Source organism: Chaetodon auriga, chromosome 22 (genome assembly GCF_051107435.1).
Source record: "Chaetodon auriga isolate fChaAug3 chromosome 22, fChaAug3.hap1, whole genome shotgun sequence".
NCBI lineage: Eukaryota > Metazoa > Chordata > Actinopteri > Chaetodontiformes > Chaetodontidae > Chaetodon > Chaetodon auriga.
The window spans coordinates 18406144-18425000 of NC_135095.1; the positions used below are offsets into that span (position 1 = coordinate 18406144).

The 18857-nt window shown below is 47.1% G+C and overlaps 1 protein-coding gene across 1 annotated transcript in view; it reads right to left on the reverse strand.

The window, feature by feature from the left end:
• The window catches only part of LOC143314870 (thyrotropin-releasing hormone-degrading ectoenzyme-like), a 131450-nt gene that overhangs the window by 7108 nt on the left and 105485 nt on the right, over nucleotides 1–18857 (reverse strand). Inside the window, exons 11-17 of the mRNA XM_076722150.1 lie at nucleotides 16959–17047; nucleotides 15333–15466; nucleotides 15195–15250; nucleotides 9184–9331; nucleotides 8947–9050; nucleotides 8547–8654; nucleotides 1846–2013 (exon numbers count right to left, since the gene is read on the reverse strand). Coding sequence (XP_076578265.1) covers nucleotides 1846–2013; nucleotides 8547–8654; nucleotides 8947–9050; nucleotides 9184–9331; nucleotides 15195–15250; nucleotides 15333–15466; nucleotides 16959–17047 — 807 coding nt within the window. The remainder of the gene's footprint in view (nucleotides 1–1845; nucleotides 2014–8546; nucleotides 8655–8946; nucleotides 9051–9183; nucleotides 9332–15194; nucleotides 15251–15332; nucleotides 15467–16958; nucleotides 17048–18857) is intronic.

The following is an 18857-nucleotide window of genomic DNA, read 5'->3' on the forward strand; positions in this document are numbered from 1 at the left end:
GTGTGTGTGTGTGTGTGTGTGTGTGTGTGTGTGTGTGTGTGTGTGTGTGTGTGCGCGCATGCTCGCTGGTTGTTTGTAGCTGCTGTCTTTTCATTAAACCCCCAAATCAATTTTCTCTCTCTTTTCCCACAATCCCTCTGTGCTGAAACCATTTCCTGTGTGACCAATCAGTGTGTTTCTGTGCTGTGGTTTTTGATTTTTTTGTGCGTGCCTTAGAGAGAGAGGGAGAGAGAGTGTGTGTGTGTGTGTGTGTGTGTGTGTGTGTGTGTGTGTGAGATAGGTGCTATCAGAACATGCAGTACTACCTCTCTGATTGCAGAACAGTTTACTGCGGCTGGAAAATCAATACTTCACACACACACACACACACACACACACACACACACACACACACACTGCACCGATCTGTCTCACTGTACAGTTTAGAGTGTGTGTGAGATCCATCCATGCTATTTTTCTCAACAAGAGATAGCAGCAGTTAGCTCCTGATAAAGTACTCTGCTGTTAAACACACACGCACACACGCACACACACACACACACACACACACACACACACACACACACACACACTTAGACAAGGCCAGATTTATGTACATGTACAGCCTCGGGCACATTTTCTCTGCAGCCTTCATTCAGTTTGCAGCCTGTTTCTCTTTCAGGCGCCACGAAAATCAACCTGCAGCTTCGAAACCCGCAGATAAAAAAAACATCTTTAGCTTTTAATGAAAGCCGTGTTCTCGTCACATGTTCGACCTCATGACCGTCATGTCAAGCGTTTAAGCTTGACGGATCTCTGCTGGCGTGAACGTGCGAGCGGTCGCTCGTGTTGACGAACCCGCAGAGGATCATCCCCTGCAGCTCCCCTCAGCTCTGCCTGTGTTTTAGTGTCTGTCAGTGCATTTGTTTCCTTTTACAACCTCCTACTTTACTGTTTGGGTTGAGTCTCACGGCTCTCATTAATCTGCAGCAGCAGCAGTTTTCTGATGAAGTCACTGTACACGACCGGCCAGCGCTCAGCAGCAGACACGCTCTTCTACCACCTGAACGCCACAGTAAGCAGGTTTTTTAAACACGGATAAACATTAGCTTTCCTGCTGCCATTGGACGAGTTTGCCTTTCTGTTAACGTGTTACGTTCGACGCCACAAACGCACCAGAAAACAGGGAACAACAGAAGGAAACAATGACGATATATGGAGGCCAAAAATGGAGCTAGAAGGAGTGAATCGTGGTCCTGCGTTCACCAGGTGGCACAAAAACAAATGAATGATCGTGTTGCTTCGTGTCTGAAACAGGAAGCCGTTTGCTAGAACTTTCCCAGCAGCAACTTGTGATAATTTATCAGTTAAAATTTGGCAAAATCAGACTTTAACAGCTTGATGATGAGACAGACATGAGGCGTCAAAAAATGAGCGTTTGGAGCCACGGCTGCTGGTTTGTAGAGAGTAAAACAGATTTAGCATGAAGTTACTCTTTAAATCTGTAGTAACTGACATTTTTGGCCACTTGGGGGCAGCAGACCCAAGTTATCAACACAACAGTGACATCATCAACATCTGTTCAGTCAGTTTATTTCCACAACCAGCAGTTACGGAGCAACATGATCATTAATGCTGAGTCGTGTTTGTGTCACCTGGTTTTTAGCTCTGTTTTTGGCCTCCACCTCCTGCTCAATGCGATGAGAGTGAACCAGAACAGTAACAGACAAACAATCGATCGATGATATTGATTATTGGAGTTTTCAAATCAAGCAGTTTAAAAAAGATGGAGCATCTCTTTGTCCTTTTGTTTCGCTGCACGGTGAAAACATCCGTCATCCTGTTCTTACGACACGACGTTTGTACCTGTTGAGGAGGAAGATGTTGTCCGAGCAGGTCAGAGCCTCCAGCAGGATCTTCTTCTCGGAGACGGCGCTGGACGAGTGAAACTTCATCCAGATGAACTCCCACACGTCCTCGTCCATCAGGCTGACCCCGGTGCAGTACACTATGTCTCTGATGTTGGGAGGAATCCTACAAAGACACAGAGGGAGTGTCATCGGGGATCTGATTTGACGTCTGTGACGGAGACAGACGGTGTGACGGTGGACCAGGACAGGTAATAAGACTAAAAACCTGATCAGACACGTCCGCAGGATTAACCAGGACTCTCTCTGGATGCTAAGCCAGAAATTCTTATTCCATCAGGGAGCTCCATTAAAACATCCCTTCACTCATCCAGTGGAGTCTGGCCATAAAACGCAGGGACAAAGACACACTTAGAGACACTTTCCCACCGACGGGGACTCCACTAAGTCTCAATAACCCTAATTGGCTCTTCTGAATATACTGTGTTGGAATACTTTCCGACTTTGAATGAAGTTCATTGTCTTTTATTGACAATAATCTGAAACTTTTGTGCTTTTCTTATGCACGTCTTTTAAAATGCTGCATTTTAGATTCTAAGCATTTTTACCTGTATTTTATTTTTCTATGTGGTTTCATGCATTGCCTTTCTTTCATTTTCATCCTTGTTCTCATCATCAGGTGGGTTTTATTCTCCGTCTTATTTTATTCATTTTTTATCTGTTTTTATGTCCATTCTGTCGTTTTATGTGAGGCGCTCACTTGGTGATGTCTTTGTTGTAAACCACTTTGAGCCATGAAAGGTGAAACACAAATAAAGTTTATGATCATTATTACACTTCTGTCTCAGTTGTGCTTGATATTTATCATGTTTGCATCATTAAAAATCATCCTTAAAATAATGAAAAGTAAAAGCAGCAAATCTTCACGTTTGAGAAGCTTGAACCATGAAATGTTTATTGATAATTAATATAGGTGCCAATTGATTTTCTATCAATCAAAATAATCGTTCCAGCTCTACGTTTTCATGTGTTTTTTATGCAAAACTCTTAATTTGTCAAGTAACTGTGAACAAAAGCTGAGATGGAGTTCGATGAGGAGCAGAGAACTGGAGTTACTACAGGAAACCAGTGCTGTCCCAGCTGGTTACTGACCTGAATCATCAGTACAGCAACAAGGTGAACTTTCCTCCACACTGTGTGTGTGTGTGTGTGTGTGTGTGTGTGTACTTGACCTAAATTGTCAGTAAACCAAAACTAAAAACTTTCATCACAATACAGTGAACTCAGCTGGCAGCAAAAATTATACACTCAACCCTGTGAGTGTGTGTGAGTGTGTGAGTGAGTGAGTGAGTGTGTGTGTGTGTGTGTGTGTGTGTGTGTGTGTGTGTGTGTGTGTGTGTGTGTGTGTGTGTGTGCGCAGGGTGAGTGATGCAGGGACAATTACATCATTCACCGACCTGGGAAATCATTTTAGAGATGCTCCACTTAAGAGCAAGCCTCAAAACACACACACACACACACACACACACACACACACACACACACACACACACACACACACACTGGCTAACTTCCACATTACTGCTGACTGTGGCGTTCAAGTCCTTCTGAGACGACATCTGCCGAAGCCTGTGTGTGTTGGATTGTGTGTATTTCCGACTGAGAGTGTGTTTAACCTGATAACATGATGTCTGAGCTGCTTCCAGGTTATTTATCATGTAAAACATTAAGTGTCTGCTTCCACTACAGCGCTGCTACTGTTACTGTTTTATCACTTTTACTTCTGCAGCCGCTGCTGTTATTCCTAATAAAAATAACAGTGATAATGTGAGTTTTTCTCTGCAGAATAGAAAATGAGGGAGCAGAGTCTCTGGAAACCTCCAGATGGCTCTGATCCCATTAACTAACACAGAGTGTGTGTGAGTGAGTGTGTGTGTGTGTGTTTTAACAGTCTGTAGAGGATGTTTTATGTCCTAAAGCTCTGTCTTTCTCCTGAAATATCTCTGCCTCCCACTCAGCTCTTCCTCTGCATCAAACTCCCATTCTGACTGTAAACATGTCGCTCCACCATCTGCTCCGTCCGTCTGTCCGTCTCAATGTCACTCTGAATTTGGAAAATCGCTCCACCTGAGCGATAAAACACGTAAAGTGGACGACGGGGCGGCGCGAGCTCGGTCAGGTAATTAAAGACGGCGTCCTCCCGAGGCCGCTGCACCTTCCGCCCGCGCCGACTCGGCCTCTGTCAGACCGTGACGACGGTCAGAGGCAGACGTCCTCCATGATGAGCTCTATCGCCCCTTAACGAAACTCATCGTTTCACACATTCCTCACGTTTGTACCAAGTCGGAGATTGGAGTGATTTGATTGGCTGCCGACAGTAAATCAACTGGATTCACATCTTGAATCTGTAGAAACGCAATTGTTTCACTGACTTTCTGCTTTAAAATACTTGAGCGATGTGGATTTGTGGATTCCCAGCTGAGGGATCTTCGGACCACCAGGGTCCACTGAGCGTCAGCTGGCCTGTGGTGGGTCCTCACGGGTCCCTCTGATCCCTACTTACCAAAACCTGATCTGGGACCTGAGTTGAGCTGGATCCAAATGAGATTCAGTGTGCAGTGTGGTTTTATCTCCGCTCCAGGACGTTCGTAGTGTTGAAGAGAGCCCAGCCGACCTTCTCACCCCCGCACAGCTGGCCAATCACGTCCTGAAGTGTTCGTGAACGCCTGATTCCTGACAGCCACAGAAACGGATGGACCCTCCTAATCTGATGCCGGAGGAGGCTTCCAGAACTATTCAGCCAGCCAACAATGACAACAAAGGCACCGTGCCGTCTCTCTTTTCACCGCAGTTAGTTTTGTCGTTAATCATGACTCAGTTGCCTCCTGCTTCGTTCTTTCTACAGTAAACAAAGTACAACGATTCAACTGACAAAAAGAGGCTCAGCCTGGGGGGTTATTGATTGACTCAAAACATCAGCTCTCCGTTTGTGTCTCTGTTTGGCTCTTTTCAGATCAACAGCATTGTGGATCAGGTCTAATTTCGATTTGGGTCTCTGTCAAACTGTCCTTTCCTTGGTCCTTTAGGACCAGCATGAATAAGAACTGTGCACTCCTTGAAAGTAGGCTCCTGCTGTACCGGACGACTCACGGCTTCTATTGATGCTACCACTCGTTATGGACGCAGGAAGTCGTGCAGGTGGAGGTCTGGGTGGTGGAGGACACGTAGCTGACGTTCATGCAGGAGACCTGTGTTTGCATCCTGATGTAGACCTGGACTAACGTTCATCTTTTCATCTCTCGAAAAGTCATGCTAACGCTCTGTGAGGCTGTACTGAGGCACAGCGGTGCTTTGAGCTAAATGCTAACATTAGCATGCTCACAGTGAAGATGCTAACGTGCTGACGTTAAGCAGGTTTAATGTTTACCAAGTTCATCATCTGACTTTAGCAGAATGCTAATATTTTGCTAATCAGCACTACATTGACAGTGCAGCTGAGGCTGATGGGAATGTTTTGCAGGTATTTAAAATTCCGATCTGATGATGGCACTAGAAGACATGTCCGGAGATCAACACCACCATGAATGTGTGTTCAGATTTCATGAGATTCGACCCATCATTAAGACAACAGGCTAGCATGCCAAGAACTCCCTCATGAGTTCAGCTTTGTGCTTAACGAGCAGCACATTCCTAAATTAACTGATGTTTAATCAAATGACGGCACAGCAAACCAGAACCTGGAGAGTATTTCAGCACAGAAATACTGATGACACTGCAGAGAGAGGACTGAATGGGGGGCTAACGGGGGCCCGGTGGTTCATTGTTGCTGCAGGACCCCCTACCAGGTTAATCCATCAGTGGCTGCAGACACACTATGAAACAGTTTCAAACTGAGCTTTTTGATCCATTCAGACGGTTCATTTACAACACGGCCCCAGTGGGACATGATTAATACTCCTGGAGGATATAGGTGCTAAACTATTAGCTGTGCTCTTCACTAATTACACTCATTGTTCTGGGTGGGAGTTTAACCAGAGTCGCAGCACAGCAGGTGGTTCCAAACACGCTTTTCAGGCAGGAGGCGCAGGTGTGACGCAGGTCTGCTGACTGACTCACGCATGTCAAAGGCTTGTTTCACTCCTCTCAGAGTTAATGTACTGAGAATTACACGAGTGCTGAATAAAGTTCAGCTTCACGTGTTCTCTGTCCTTCAGGTGAGCTCTCAGGTGAGACATGAGGCAGCTTTCAGATTAAAAGCAGATCTGTAATTAATGCTCTGGCACAGGGAGGAAAACCACATACATGTGCGCTCCAGATGGGATTATATCACTGAATAGAGCATGAAATATTAAAAAATCACCCTGGAGAGATTAATCCTGCATGAATGTGGACTTATCCGGCACTTTTCCACCGCTGAAAGTGGAGCGTTTCCAAATTGCTTCTCAAATTTTGAAAAGGCCACATTTGTGTTGTGTTGAGGATGGAGACTGGAGCCGTGGCTGTCATGTGACCTTCTCCTGGAAAGGACTGAAAAACAGTCGCAGGAGAGGAAATAAAGGTCGAGACTCCAGGAAGACTTTGTGCTGGACGCAGAGCTTTCACGTTAACATGAACCCGACACCGCGACCTGCCGCTCCTCCAAGAATCCATTCATAAAGGCAGATGAACGGATGAAGCTGTGTGTTTTTTAATTTAAGCACGCCTCTCATCACCAGCTCCCTGCTGTCCTTTACAGAACACCAGCATCTGTTTCTATTTAATTTGCTGTTTGAAATCTAATTTTGCAGATCTCGTTAAGGGCCCGGAGGCGGCGACTGAGCCGGCAGCGAAGGAGAGAGGCAGAAAAGAAAAGCAGAATAAAAGAAAGGGACCACGATGTTCTTTTAGGTACGAAGACGTCGTCACTGAGGCAGGAATGTGCCGCCGTTTGTCAGACACACGTGGACACATGGAGCGCGATGGGTCGAATGTTTGTTGGAACTCTTCTTCATTGTTGTTACTGAGGCTGACGTGGTCACACAGCCACTCTGGTTTCAGCCACAGCTGCTGCAGCTCCTTAAGTCTCAGATAATATAAGGAAATCGTGATGATGCTCGACCTGCTGCTCACCTGTCACCTGTGTTTCTTTCTCTTCTTCGTACAGGTGTTGTTGTGTTCAGGGATGCATGGCGATGGGGGGCAGGAGCAGGACAATACGAAGCGATGAAGGTTGGGGTCGTAGTATCGGCGAGAACTTCAATCTGCTTTGACCCCTGCAGACTGTACGCTGACGTTAGCTGTAAGCTAGCTAGCGACAGGTGCAGCGGCCGTGTCTCAGACTGGGGAAGGATTTATCTCATATTCATCCCCAGAGCCTCCCGGACAGAGCTGTCAGCTTTGCTCAGAGTGACATTCAGTTTCCAGTCGCTGCATTTTGTGAGTCGTTACCCGCCGCAGGGTCGGGGGTCAGAGGTCCAGCAGATGAAAAGCCGGTTCTGTGACCGCGGTCAGTGGTGAGGACGTACAGTTGATCAGCATCTTTCCAACCTCCAGACTTCACAGCAGTGGGAGACCGACGCTAACCAGGGCACCCCGGGATCTTCCCCCAGAAAACTGCTAATTTCAGAGGCTGTTTTCCTGCATTCTGGTTAATTTATGGAGTAATTTTGTTGCCGAAATGTGGAGTCGGGAGGACGTGGGGGGAGGGGGCCCTGAAAAATGGGACTCTGAGGAGAATCTGGAGGCGAGCAGCTTCGTCTACACAGAGAAGAAGTGTATGAAGAAAGCAAACGAGGGAGAAAAACACATTGTTCAAAGACGGTGGATCCCGCAGGATAACGCTGTCCAGACAACAAACAAACCGACTTTATTAAAGTTGAAAACCAGCAGAGAGTTCACAGCTGAACTGCAGTGTTTGGATTTATCATATTTTTCTTATTGATTATGTCAGAGCTGCTTTCACACACATGTACCTATAAGACTAGAGAGGCGATTGATCTTCTGACGAGCCGGCAGCCAAACGAAGCTGCTGTCTGATGAATGAGAGCTCCGATGAATCTGAATACATGATGACGGTTTGATTTTCAGATCTGTAGTACTCACCTCCAGGAGCCGTTCATTAATCTGACTCCTCTTAATGGATTAAACGCTGCATCATTCATGAACGTTTCAATCTGTCACAGGTGCGAAACTGAAGAGCGAAGTAAGGCTGAACTTGACACACACGAGAGCTGTGTTTAGGTGGTGGAGCAGTGTGTGTGTTCACCTCTGCAAAGCCACACACAAAAAATTATAATTGTATTTTTCATGAAGGCTTTGAGGTAAAAATGTGAAATGGTGCTGCTAGATTTCAGTAATGAGGCACAATCAGAGTCACGCAGACCGAAAAACCAGTTTCTGGGAATCACGAGAGCATCTCTGTGAGCATGGTCTGCCGCGGCTCCGTCTCGTGTGTCCGTGCCCTCTTTTCACGCCACGATGTTATCGGTTACGAATTAAACTTTCACAGCGTGAGAAAACAGACGTGGGAGCGTGTGAAAATATCAGCTGTGGAGTCTCACGGTCAATGTGAGAGAGCCGGCCGGCCTGCAGCAGCTGCCCAAAGGTTAAATGAAGCCTGTCAGCTGTGCAGAGAGCGTGTGTGTGTGTGTGTGTGTGTGTGTGTGTGTGTGTGTGTGTGTGTGTGTGTGTGTGTGTGTGTGTGGGGCTGTGTGTTCTCACCTGTTCTTGTTGCTGGAGATCCAGTCAGAGATGTAGGCGACGGCCTGACGGTGGCACTGCTTGTTCCCGAAGCTGCAGGCTAACATGATGAGCTCCCTCTGTAACTCCCTGAGGAGAAACAGAGAAGAAAACACCGTCTCTGTCCTTTTGTCCATCAGGACACTTTAAAACTCGTCCTGTTTGGAGGCGGACACCGGTTTTAACCCTGTGCATTGAGTGCAGAGGCAGGCTAGCTTAGCACAGACTGGAAACCGCTAGCCTAGCACCAAACACCTCCTGCTTTACACTCGTCGTTGCGCTTATGTGGTTAAAATAGTGCCCTCTATGTGATTAGTCTGACAGTATTAATAGGAGTGTGGAACAGTGTGTGTGTGTGTGTGTGTGTGTGTGTGTTGCTTACTCAGTCTGGTAGGATGCCTGCAGGACGTTGCCCTCATTGCTGGGGCCGTTTGTTGGCCAACCCATCTGATGGTACCGTGACGCAACCTGCTTCAGCACATAGTCCTGTTCTCACACACACACACACACACAGAGCAAAGCGTTAATTAACAGACAGCAGCTGTCAGTGCTGAAGGGACTGACTGATTGATTGACTGGAGGGCTGATTGAGATGGTGATTGATTAACTGGGTGTTTACACTGAACAGGCTGTATTCGTCTGTGCGGTCCAGCAGCTTGTCCAGCTGGTAGAGCGCTCGGCTGGCAGCGTGCCACGGCAGGAAGGACGTCTCCTCCGGCAGATAGCCAATCAGCTGCAAGGGAATACCCTGTGGGAGGTACCCAGCCCTGAGAGAGAGAGGGCAGACAGAGAGGACGCTCAGATCAGCACAGATAATGCTAAATGCTACATGCTAAACATGTAGTGTAACAGTAGGTCAGTAAAGGCTTCAGCAGCAAAGGAACTGAGATTGGCACATCCCAGCCCCCGTACATCTTTGGAGTGACGCGTCCAGTGATGAACGGACAGCAGGAGTGTGTGTTCATTATGTCGTCTTTCCTCTGTTTACGCACACTTTTCACACCTTTTTCAAACTTTTTAAAGCGTGCCAAACAACGCACAGCTAAAACACATTTTTGACCCATTTGGCATTCCGTACTGATCTTTTATGACGGCTCTTTCTGGACTTTTTCGGTGCAGAATCCAGGACACGCAGAGGTGAATTCAGGTACAGGAATTCAATTTGAAGCCAGATCCCGAAGTACATTTGCTCTTTAACCCTCAGATATAACCCTCAGTCTGTGTGTGTGTGTGTGTGTGTGTGTGAGTAAACTACAGTACGAACACATTAAGAAAATGAACTTGGCCTCTAAATGCCATCGGGGCTATTTAGCTGCCCGGGTTACAGCCACCGCTTCATGAATATTAACGAGCTTCTTTTGTGCATTCATTAACATTCATGATGTTTTTTGGGGGGGCTTTCACCTGCTTCCTGCGTCGACCTTCAGCCACACCCACAGCTCATGAATATTAATGAGGCGTGCGGCGGAGGACAGAAAGTGAACTTACGGAGGTGACGTTAGTTTTATTGGTTTTCTTCTGATTATTGATCGAGGCGAGAAGCGACCAATGATGAGGCACAGCAGAGACCTGAGGCCGCGCCCTGACCTTTACCGAGCAGCTGTCAATCAAAGTGAGTGACAGACGCACAGCGGGGGTGGAGGAGTTTAACGCTCTCGTACTGAAATGGTTTACTGGACAGTTTTTTAATTTCCAGCCGCAGACAGACAGGCTGAGGGAGACAGACCTCCACAGGAAGTTAATCTGTTTAAGATAAGGCTGTAAGTCTGCGAGCAGCCGAGGAAACTCTGAATCCAGACCTTCGTATTTCCATAATCTGCCTCATATCCGACTCAACCAACCTCCGCACACTCATCTCCATTCCCATCATGCACCTGGCCTCTGAGACATTACCATAATCCATCCAGCTTTCAGAGACTTCCCGTTTGCACCGCGAGTGATGCGACTAAACATGGAGGCAGAGGGAGAGATAAAGGTGACCATGGCGTCGCATCCAGCCATCATCTGTTTATTTGCCCGTCGGTGTTTTCCATGTTTTCACTTGCAGACATTCACAGGAGCGCGCTCCTTCCTGCGAAGGACGTTTTATTTATTTCTGTCCTCGCTTATTTTCAGTGTTAAGAAATACTAAGAGGTCCAGAGATCTGTGACGCACACCACAGAAGAACAATGTTCCCATTGACTTCCATCCCCTTTACCGAAAGGCAACCAGTTATTTACACACAGAGCTCAAACAGGCATCTGTTCAAACACATAAATGATCAATAAATGCTTTAAATCAGCTGCAGCTCCTGAAAACTATCAAACAAAAAAAACACTGGAACCAGAACTTTTGAAGCTGAGACATAAAATCCTAAAAATACAGAAAGTTCAACCCTGAAACATCTGAAATCTGTGAAATCTCACAGCTTTTAACAGAATGTGACATTTTACGCTGACGTGTTCGATGAGGAAACTGAAACCACTAAATGTGAAGCTACAGCCAGCAGCCCGTTAGCTTAGCTTAGCATAAAGACTGTAAACAGCTGGCCTGGCTCTACCTGTCACCATCATCATCATCATCATCATCATCACAGATGGAGGATGTGTCTCTGTGCTGCTGCTGGTTCTGACCACAGCTGCTTGTTAGCGTGCGGAGCATCGTGCCGCCGGCGGCGTCCTGCAGTCGGACTCATTTGAATACTCATGGCTGCACTGGGCCAGTGAAGGCCTCTCCAGGAGAGGCCTTGTGGTGTTACTGGCCTGTCCGGCAGCACCGACCTCTGGACCAGCTCCACGCCTTCAGTCCCTGTTCGGGTGGAGCTGCAGAGGACGCCGGCGGGGCTTCACACCGTGAGTCAGGTGCTTCTGTTCAGTGAGACGCAGGAAAGTGTGGAAATTATAGATTTTCAATTTTCTCTTTCATTTAGAGTCTGTGTGTGTGTGTGTGTGTGTGTGTGTGTGTGTGTATGTGTCTCTCTCCCAGTCTTAACGAGCTCATTAACTCGTTAACTTCGTTAAGGGCCAGTTAATTGTTTGTCCATTAGCCATTAGCAAGGCTCAGTGGAGAGCTAACGAGGGACTGCTGTGGTCACACACACGCACAAACTACACACACTACACACACATGCACACTCGCACACACACACACAGAATGAGAGGCGACATTCATCACTGTTGAAGCGCACACTCGCAGAGACACAGCCATTTATTACAGCTAAACTAGCTTTACACACACACACACACACACACACACACACACACACACACACACACACACACACACACAGTCCTGCTGCCACCAATCAGCATTCAGCTCCCCGTGAATTGCTCAAGCTCCGGTCAATAGAACTGTAAGCAGAGCAAGAATCAGTGTTTCTGGTATTAAATCAGAGATTAAAGATCTCTGGGACTCTGATCAATGATCGGCAATCAGAGGAAAACGCTGAAACAACATGTGTGTGTTTGTCACGTTCGTCACGCAGCAGCTTTTCTCTCATCCAGGAGCCCTCTGAACCGAGTGAACGGCTGATCTCAATCTGTTATGTGACTCCGACGAACGACAAGCGATCGCTAACGGCTGATTGGTCCCGGGCGGGATTATCGCAGCGTTTCCTCCAGTAACATTAACACCAAATTAACTGCTGAGATTCAGGAACGCTGCAACGTCGAAAACAAGTCAGAAAGGTCAACAAACGCCAGCCGTCAAATACTGTGGCTGTGCTCAGGTTTACTGCACAAAGAAGGCATCATCAGCTCCACGTGCATCAAGTACTTAAAGTAAAAGTACTCACGATGCAGTAAAGTGTTCCTGTCAGTGTTTTTCAGCTGTTTGTGGATTAATATTCCTGCTGCTACTCACCACGACTTTATATCCAGTCGGCTGCTTTAATGCATCACATTCTATAAGATCATCATGTGTTTGCAGCGCGGCCGTCCTGTGAGAACCACGTATCTCCAAAAAGCAGCTTTGTGACGATGCGTTTCAGCTGATTCTCCTTCTCCTCTGTCATGTCTTCGCTCTTTCACGTCCTCTCATGTCCGCAGACATCAGGCCCAACACGGCAAACACGAAGGTTTCTCTGAATCTGGAACTGTTCCTTTAAATCACCCACAATCCCCCTGTGTGTGCTCTGAAAGGGTCGGCTCACCTGAGTGACGAGAACACGATCTCACTGAAATCTACTCGCATCCATTCCAGCAGACAGTTTTACTCATCCGGCGGCAGAAAGCACTCCAATAAAAACTCTTACAAGCGAAGTTTGTAATTTGGGTGAACTCACGACTACGAGGACAACAAACCCCCCAAAGACAGCCACATCAGGGCCGAGCCCGGGTGGATGCAGGCCGAGCGTCTTCTGCTGTCAGAGTGAATATTAATGCATCTGTACGCGTGTTTCTGTGCAGATGGAAACCTCCCGCTGAGCTCCTCACTCATCAACGCGCTCCAACAGAGGACGCAGCGAGTCTCTCTGCTGCTGCTGCTCATTCGGTGCGACGGCAGACAGATGGCTGAGCGGGAGACGGGCAGGAGAGAGGAGGAGAGGGAGGCCTGGATTGAGCTGTGGGGCTGGTGTCAGAGTAGATTTCGGCTGCGGAGCTCAAAAAGCTTCAGGCTGAAAACATCACGATGAGAAACGACACGCTCTCTCTCTTGCCGGCCGCGGCCTCGCCGATCGCTCATTCATCACAGAGTTTCCGTCCGGCTCGGGATGTTTTTGAATTTCGCTTCACGCCGCTCGTACGTCCGCCGTCTAATCTGAATGCAGCAGCGTGGACGGTCATCTCGCACAGCCAGATGTGATTCTGTCACTTTGGGAGCCACAGTGTAATCCCAGGCAGCTCTGGGAGCAGCGCCCTGCCTTACAGGGAGACTCTGCTGTTTGTCAACTCGGTCACGTTCACACGCTTTGTCCATCGTCGTGGTTCTTTAGTGTGCATGCTTAAGAAGTGGTGCAGGAGTAAATGCAACAACAGGATTTGTGTCTGCAAGAAGTCAAACAACAAGCACACTCTGCCACTTCCTGACTTACACTTCTCAGTTCTGGACACTGAAAGTCCCATAAGGTGGACGGATTGGCTGTTTTTAATCTCAAGTCTTACAGGCATACCAAAGGTTGATTGACACATTTTGGACCAATGTTTTGATCCAGACGACCACGACACGCACATCCATCCGGGCGCCGCTCACATTCAGTCGAACTGTAAATGTGTGTTTTCCAAGACGTTAAACACCTCCAGGACGTCCAGATCCAGAGGAGCTGCACTCAAACTAAATTTCCCTTTCACAACTCGTGTGCTGCTTCATTGACGGTAAGAACTTTAAAGATTAAGTGCATCAGACTGATGACGGACGAGAAAACGATGGCGACGTCTGCAGTGCGATTTTCACACATGAGGGAACAACAACAGTCATCCTGCTGCTGCTGCTGTTGTGTTTGAATGGACGTAATGAGCGAATGAAGAGGAGGAGGAGCAGACTGGAAAACATCAATAGATGATCTGCTGAGTGTTTGATGGGTATTTATTTCTGCTTCTGAACGTGACCGACATGAAACTCTCTCACTGACTCCTCTCGCTGCTCTTTCTGAAAGCCGTCGGGAAGCTGACGGTGTCATTTTTTGTATGAAATGTCCATCATCTCAACGTTAATGGCTCCCACTGCTTCGCATTTTGCAAATTAAGTTGTCGTTTCTCACACCTGCAAACTCCACCTGGATAACACGACACCCAGATGAGGGACTTTGCCTGCAGCCATCATACAGAAATTAAAATGAGCTGAAAAACAGGGAAAGTTTAGAATTCCGATGAAGGTTCTTGGTCCTGGAACCACTGGAGGGAAGTTCTGTGCAGAAAAGTGCCACCAAACAACAAACAAAGACTTTCTTTCAGACTGCGACTGTTTGAGGTGAAGTTTCCTGGAAGGCTGCAGGAGGCTCACACTCCTTATCTCTACTGACGTTGTTTGCAGTTCTCAAATCTCAAAACTGAAGGTGGCGAATAAATAAATAATCATAATGGATAACAATACGAGAATAACACTCAGTGACAATGACATATCTGCTGAGCAGGCACATCTACTGGAGAATGTGCAGAGAAAGACCCTCTGCTGCAAGGCAACAGCGTTAATCCTCGAGCCACAGAGTCGCGCTTATCTCATGGTTATGGATGTGGAGGAATCAGCTGCCGGCAAAGCTCCGGCCCTGCGTCTTCTGTGTGAATGTAAAGATGTGTATGAAAATCCATAGGTCTTAGCTGGACTCACATACAGAGCATAAACCTCCGGATGTGCAGCTGACTCCTCGATTCTGTCGCCTGAACAGATGATGACACCTCCCAAAAATATCTGTCCATTCAGAAAATCCAGTCCATCAAAACAGACGTATCTGAGGGAGGCAGACACCTCATCGGTCCCTTCAACAAAGACACGCTGCTCATTGTGAAGCCATTAGAAACAAACAGGAACAATGGCTCAGCCTTGGCTGCACTCGCTCGGTGTGTCCAGATGTCTCACAGAGACAGATGAGAGACGACAGGAAACGGATCATTTGTCCACCACCTTCCTCTGTTCCTTCCTCGGTCCACTCCACTGCACGAGAGTGAAGCAAAGTGAAACGAACAGCCACATTTTCGTGTTATAAGAGGACTCACCTGGCCAGGTTGAAGGCGTCGTCGATGAGTCCTGCCCTGTTTCCAACAGAGATGATCTGAGATAGAGACGAGCAAACGGTGAGACAGACGGAGAGGGAGTACAAGAGACACAAAAGACAGCAGAGACAGCAGACAGACCTGAGGGTTGTTGTGAAGCTGCTGTATCAACAGTTTCCAGTTCTGGAGGTCGTAGTTCACACGGAAGTAGCCTGTCTGGTTGATGTTGCCCAACAACCAGGTTTTGTCATCCATCTGACCAATCCTGTGGGTTTCTGGAACAAAAAACAGAAAAATATTAGCCAACAGTCTGACGAGAAAACAGCACCGGTTCAACCAAAGAGGTGAAAAAAGGCAGGATATGAGTTGAAGGTCATCAGATACGCAGACGATACCACGCTGTGCTGCCGAGCTCGTTGCAGTGTTTTAAAGGCTGCAGGAAACTGTGTCGCTGCTTTTTTAACATGATGTTTCTATCAGCTGCTTTATGTCGAGACGCAGCCCCACGATCAAAAGCCTTTCACCTTAAATTGAATGCATTTGTTCTTTCATGTTCCCACAAAGCATTGTCATGATGTGGAATCTGTTAAACAGTAGTACAGCTGCACTCTGTGACGCGTACTGAAACACCTGACTGGCATTCACACTAACGTGGACAGGTGTTTCATTTCCAAAGCAGAACGAAAAACTAAAACAGCTAAATGTAAACTGCAAGATCTGAACCACCTTTTCCACAGACCGCGCTGAAAGCACATTGTGTTGATCACATCCTCTCATCACGACCAGGACGTCCTCCGTCCTCCACCACTCTAAATTGTGGTTGCGAGCTTCAGTAGAACAGCCTTTGTATAACAGCCAGGTGAGGAACACATGAAAACAGCTGCCGACCCGAGTCCGGCTCGCTCCCTCAGCTACCTTCACACTGGTTGAAATTAAACTGTCATAAAGTTCGACCGCCTCCTTTCACAAAGCTCTCTGCCAGCAGGTGGAGTTGTACCAGAGCTCAGTCCATCACCTGTCAGCTGTTAATAAGCACAACCAGAGCAAGCTTTACTCCTCAGAAGCAGAAAGACTTTTATTCTCCACAAACTGATGCAGTTAGAGCCAAAAAAAGCTTTATTTTTCCAAAAACAGATCCAGGGTCTGCAAAACCAGGAGCAGAATTAGCTTTATTCTCCAAAAACTGAAGCAGAACAGATATTTTCCAAAAACTGCCGGAGACAAAGCGAGCTGTGTTCTCTGAAAACCAAAAGTAGACTTGTTTTGTTTTCCAGAAACAACCCCGGAGAGTTTTATTCTCCAGAAGACAGAAGCACAACAATTCCAATCCTCAAACAGCTGAACCTGAATGACTTTTACTCTCCATAAAAAGAAACAGAGCTTTATTCCCCCACGAAAAGACAGAAGAAGAAGCGGAGCTACAGCGAGCTTCACTCCGCATGAACAGATACAGATCGAGATTTATTCTCCAAAACAAAACACAGAATGAGGTTTATTCCCTCAGCTGAGCACAGCCTGTTATCAAAGGAACACACCTGTGGCTCCGAGTCTTTTAGTCCATTAAACGCAAATCACTTATCTCGAGATAATGAGATAATTAATTTGTGATGATCAGATTTTGCTCCGTTAGCACAACAAAATAATCCCAAGACAGCGGCTTGTTATCTCAAGTGTGACGAGGTGATTAAACGAACTTTGATGGAGATGTTCAATAAATGGGAGTAAGCAGTACTTTGTAGCACCTGGAGCGTGGCGGCAGCACCGTACCTGTCTTGTTGTTGATCCAGATGAGGCTCTCTGAACCAACGGCGGATGCGTTTCCCACCGCGACCGTCAACGGCACCTGCCACTGTAGACTACAGACAGGAGAGTGATGTCAGTAATGGCCGCTGGAGTAGGATTGAGTTTTATTGCCTCAGTTATCAGATGGAGAGACATTAGAAAGAGAGAGTGATGGTCAGCGATCATCGCTCCGCATCAGTCAGCTGGAAACGGATGGAGTGACGCCGGCTGTGCTATAGAGAGAGAGGGAAGGAGGGCGAGAGTGTAATAGCTGCAGGAGTCAGCAAACATCCGTCAAGAGGAAGAGGCTGAGGGTTATTGTCTTCTTCAGGGAGCCGGAGAGGTTAAATGTGCTGTCTGGGGAAACGGAGTGTGCAGGTTAGTTTGGTGATCTTTAATTTCAGCTGAAAGCTTCCTTCAGGGTTTGAGTGAGTTCCCCGAGCTCTCACACTCACAACGCCTTTTAAAAACCCACCGGTTACCTCAAAACTGCTGAGCTGCTGACCTCAAGCAAGGCTGCTTCTGTCTGCCTGAGGAGCTGATGCTGAGGAGATAAATGGTTTCTGAACAGCAGCAGACAGACAGAACCATGTGGGACATGTGGAACAAAACTGAGAGCAGCTGAGCTCAAAAACACACCCAAAGACATGAGACAAGCTCGTCTAAGTGACGTTTGATCGTCCAGATTCACAGAGTTACTGTGAACATATAAGGCCTGATGCTCACACACACGGTGAAGCAGCAGTACGATGTCCTGTTACACACTGCAGATTCAGCTGCAGCTGGCTGTGGAGCCTCTGAGCGTCACTGAGCGTCACAGCTGGACTCAGGTCTGAACAGTCCAGTGTGTCCTCGACACTGAGGAGACGCTGAAACAAGCGTCTCTTCTCTGCTCCTGCAGCGCCTCGTGGTGATGTGTTGGGTATCTGTGTGTTTATCAGGAAGATTTTATCAAGGTGTAACAGGACAACCGAGAGGCCGAAGCAGCAGCTGCTTCCACAGAGGATCTGTTCAGCCGCAGCGACGCTGAGTTACGTCATGTGTCGACTGTCATGACGGCATTCGCAGCCTGATACACTTTTATGTACTTATGTACTTACTTACATACTCGAACAAAGGACAAAATAAATCACTTCAGTTTGACAAGAATGCAAACAGACGCAGTGACGTGACTGAAGAACATCAGTGTGCACCAGTCAGCAGCTAACGGGTCTGAGGTGTGTTTTCAGCAGCACGGACGCAGCGAACCATCGCAAAAGTACTGCAGGAATACTGCAGGAATACTGCAGGAATACTGCAGGAATACTACAGGCACAGTGTCTCAATGATCCTCTCCCTATTCCACGACTACACGCTGTCACTTTGACCATGAACAAGACACGACTGCAGAGTATATAGGAGACAATACAGTACAGAAGTGAGTATTCAGAGTGTGTACTTTAGATCCAACATGAAACTGACAGAGGGACTTGTATTCTGTACAGTACTGCATTTGTGACTGTATGAATACTAGATAATCGGCCTTTAAAGAAAGCTCTCCCAGTACACAACAACCCTGATACTTCACATACAAACACACAGTCAGAGGAGCTCTAACGTCAACATGCTGCTTCCTCGTTAATGCTTCAGTCTTAATGAGGATTTTATATTTAAATAAAACACTGAGCGATGGCTGAGTAACGAGTCCTTCACTCTTCATGATGATAATATTACTGCACTTACATAGTTTTAAGTGCATTTCTACTTTTACTGAAGTGAAGTATGTGAGTACTTTTACACCCCAGACAATAAATATTCATTTAAAGGCACGAAGAGTTTTTAGAGTAAATGAAACTGAGCGGAAAGAGAACGAGAGCTAACGAACGGCTTCTTTATGTTAGTGAC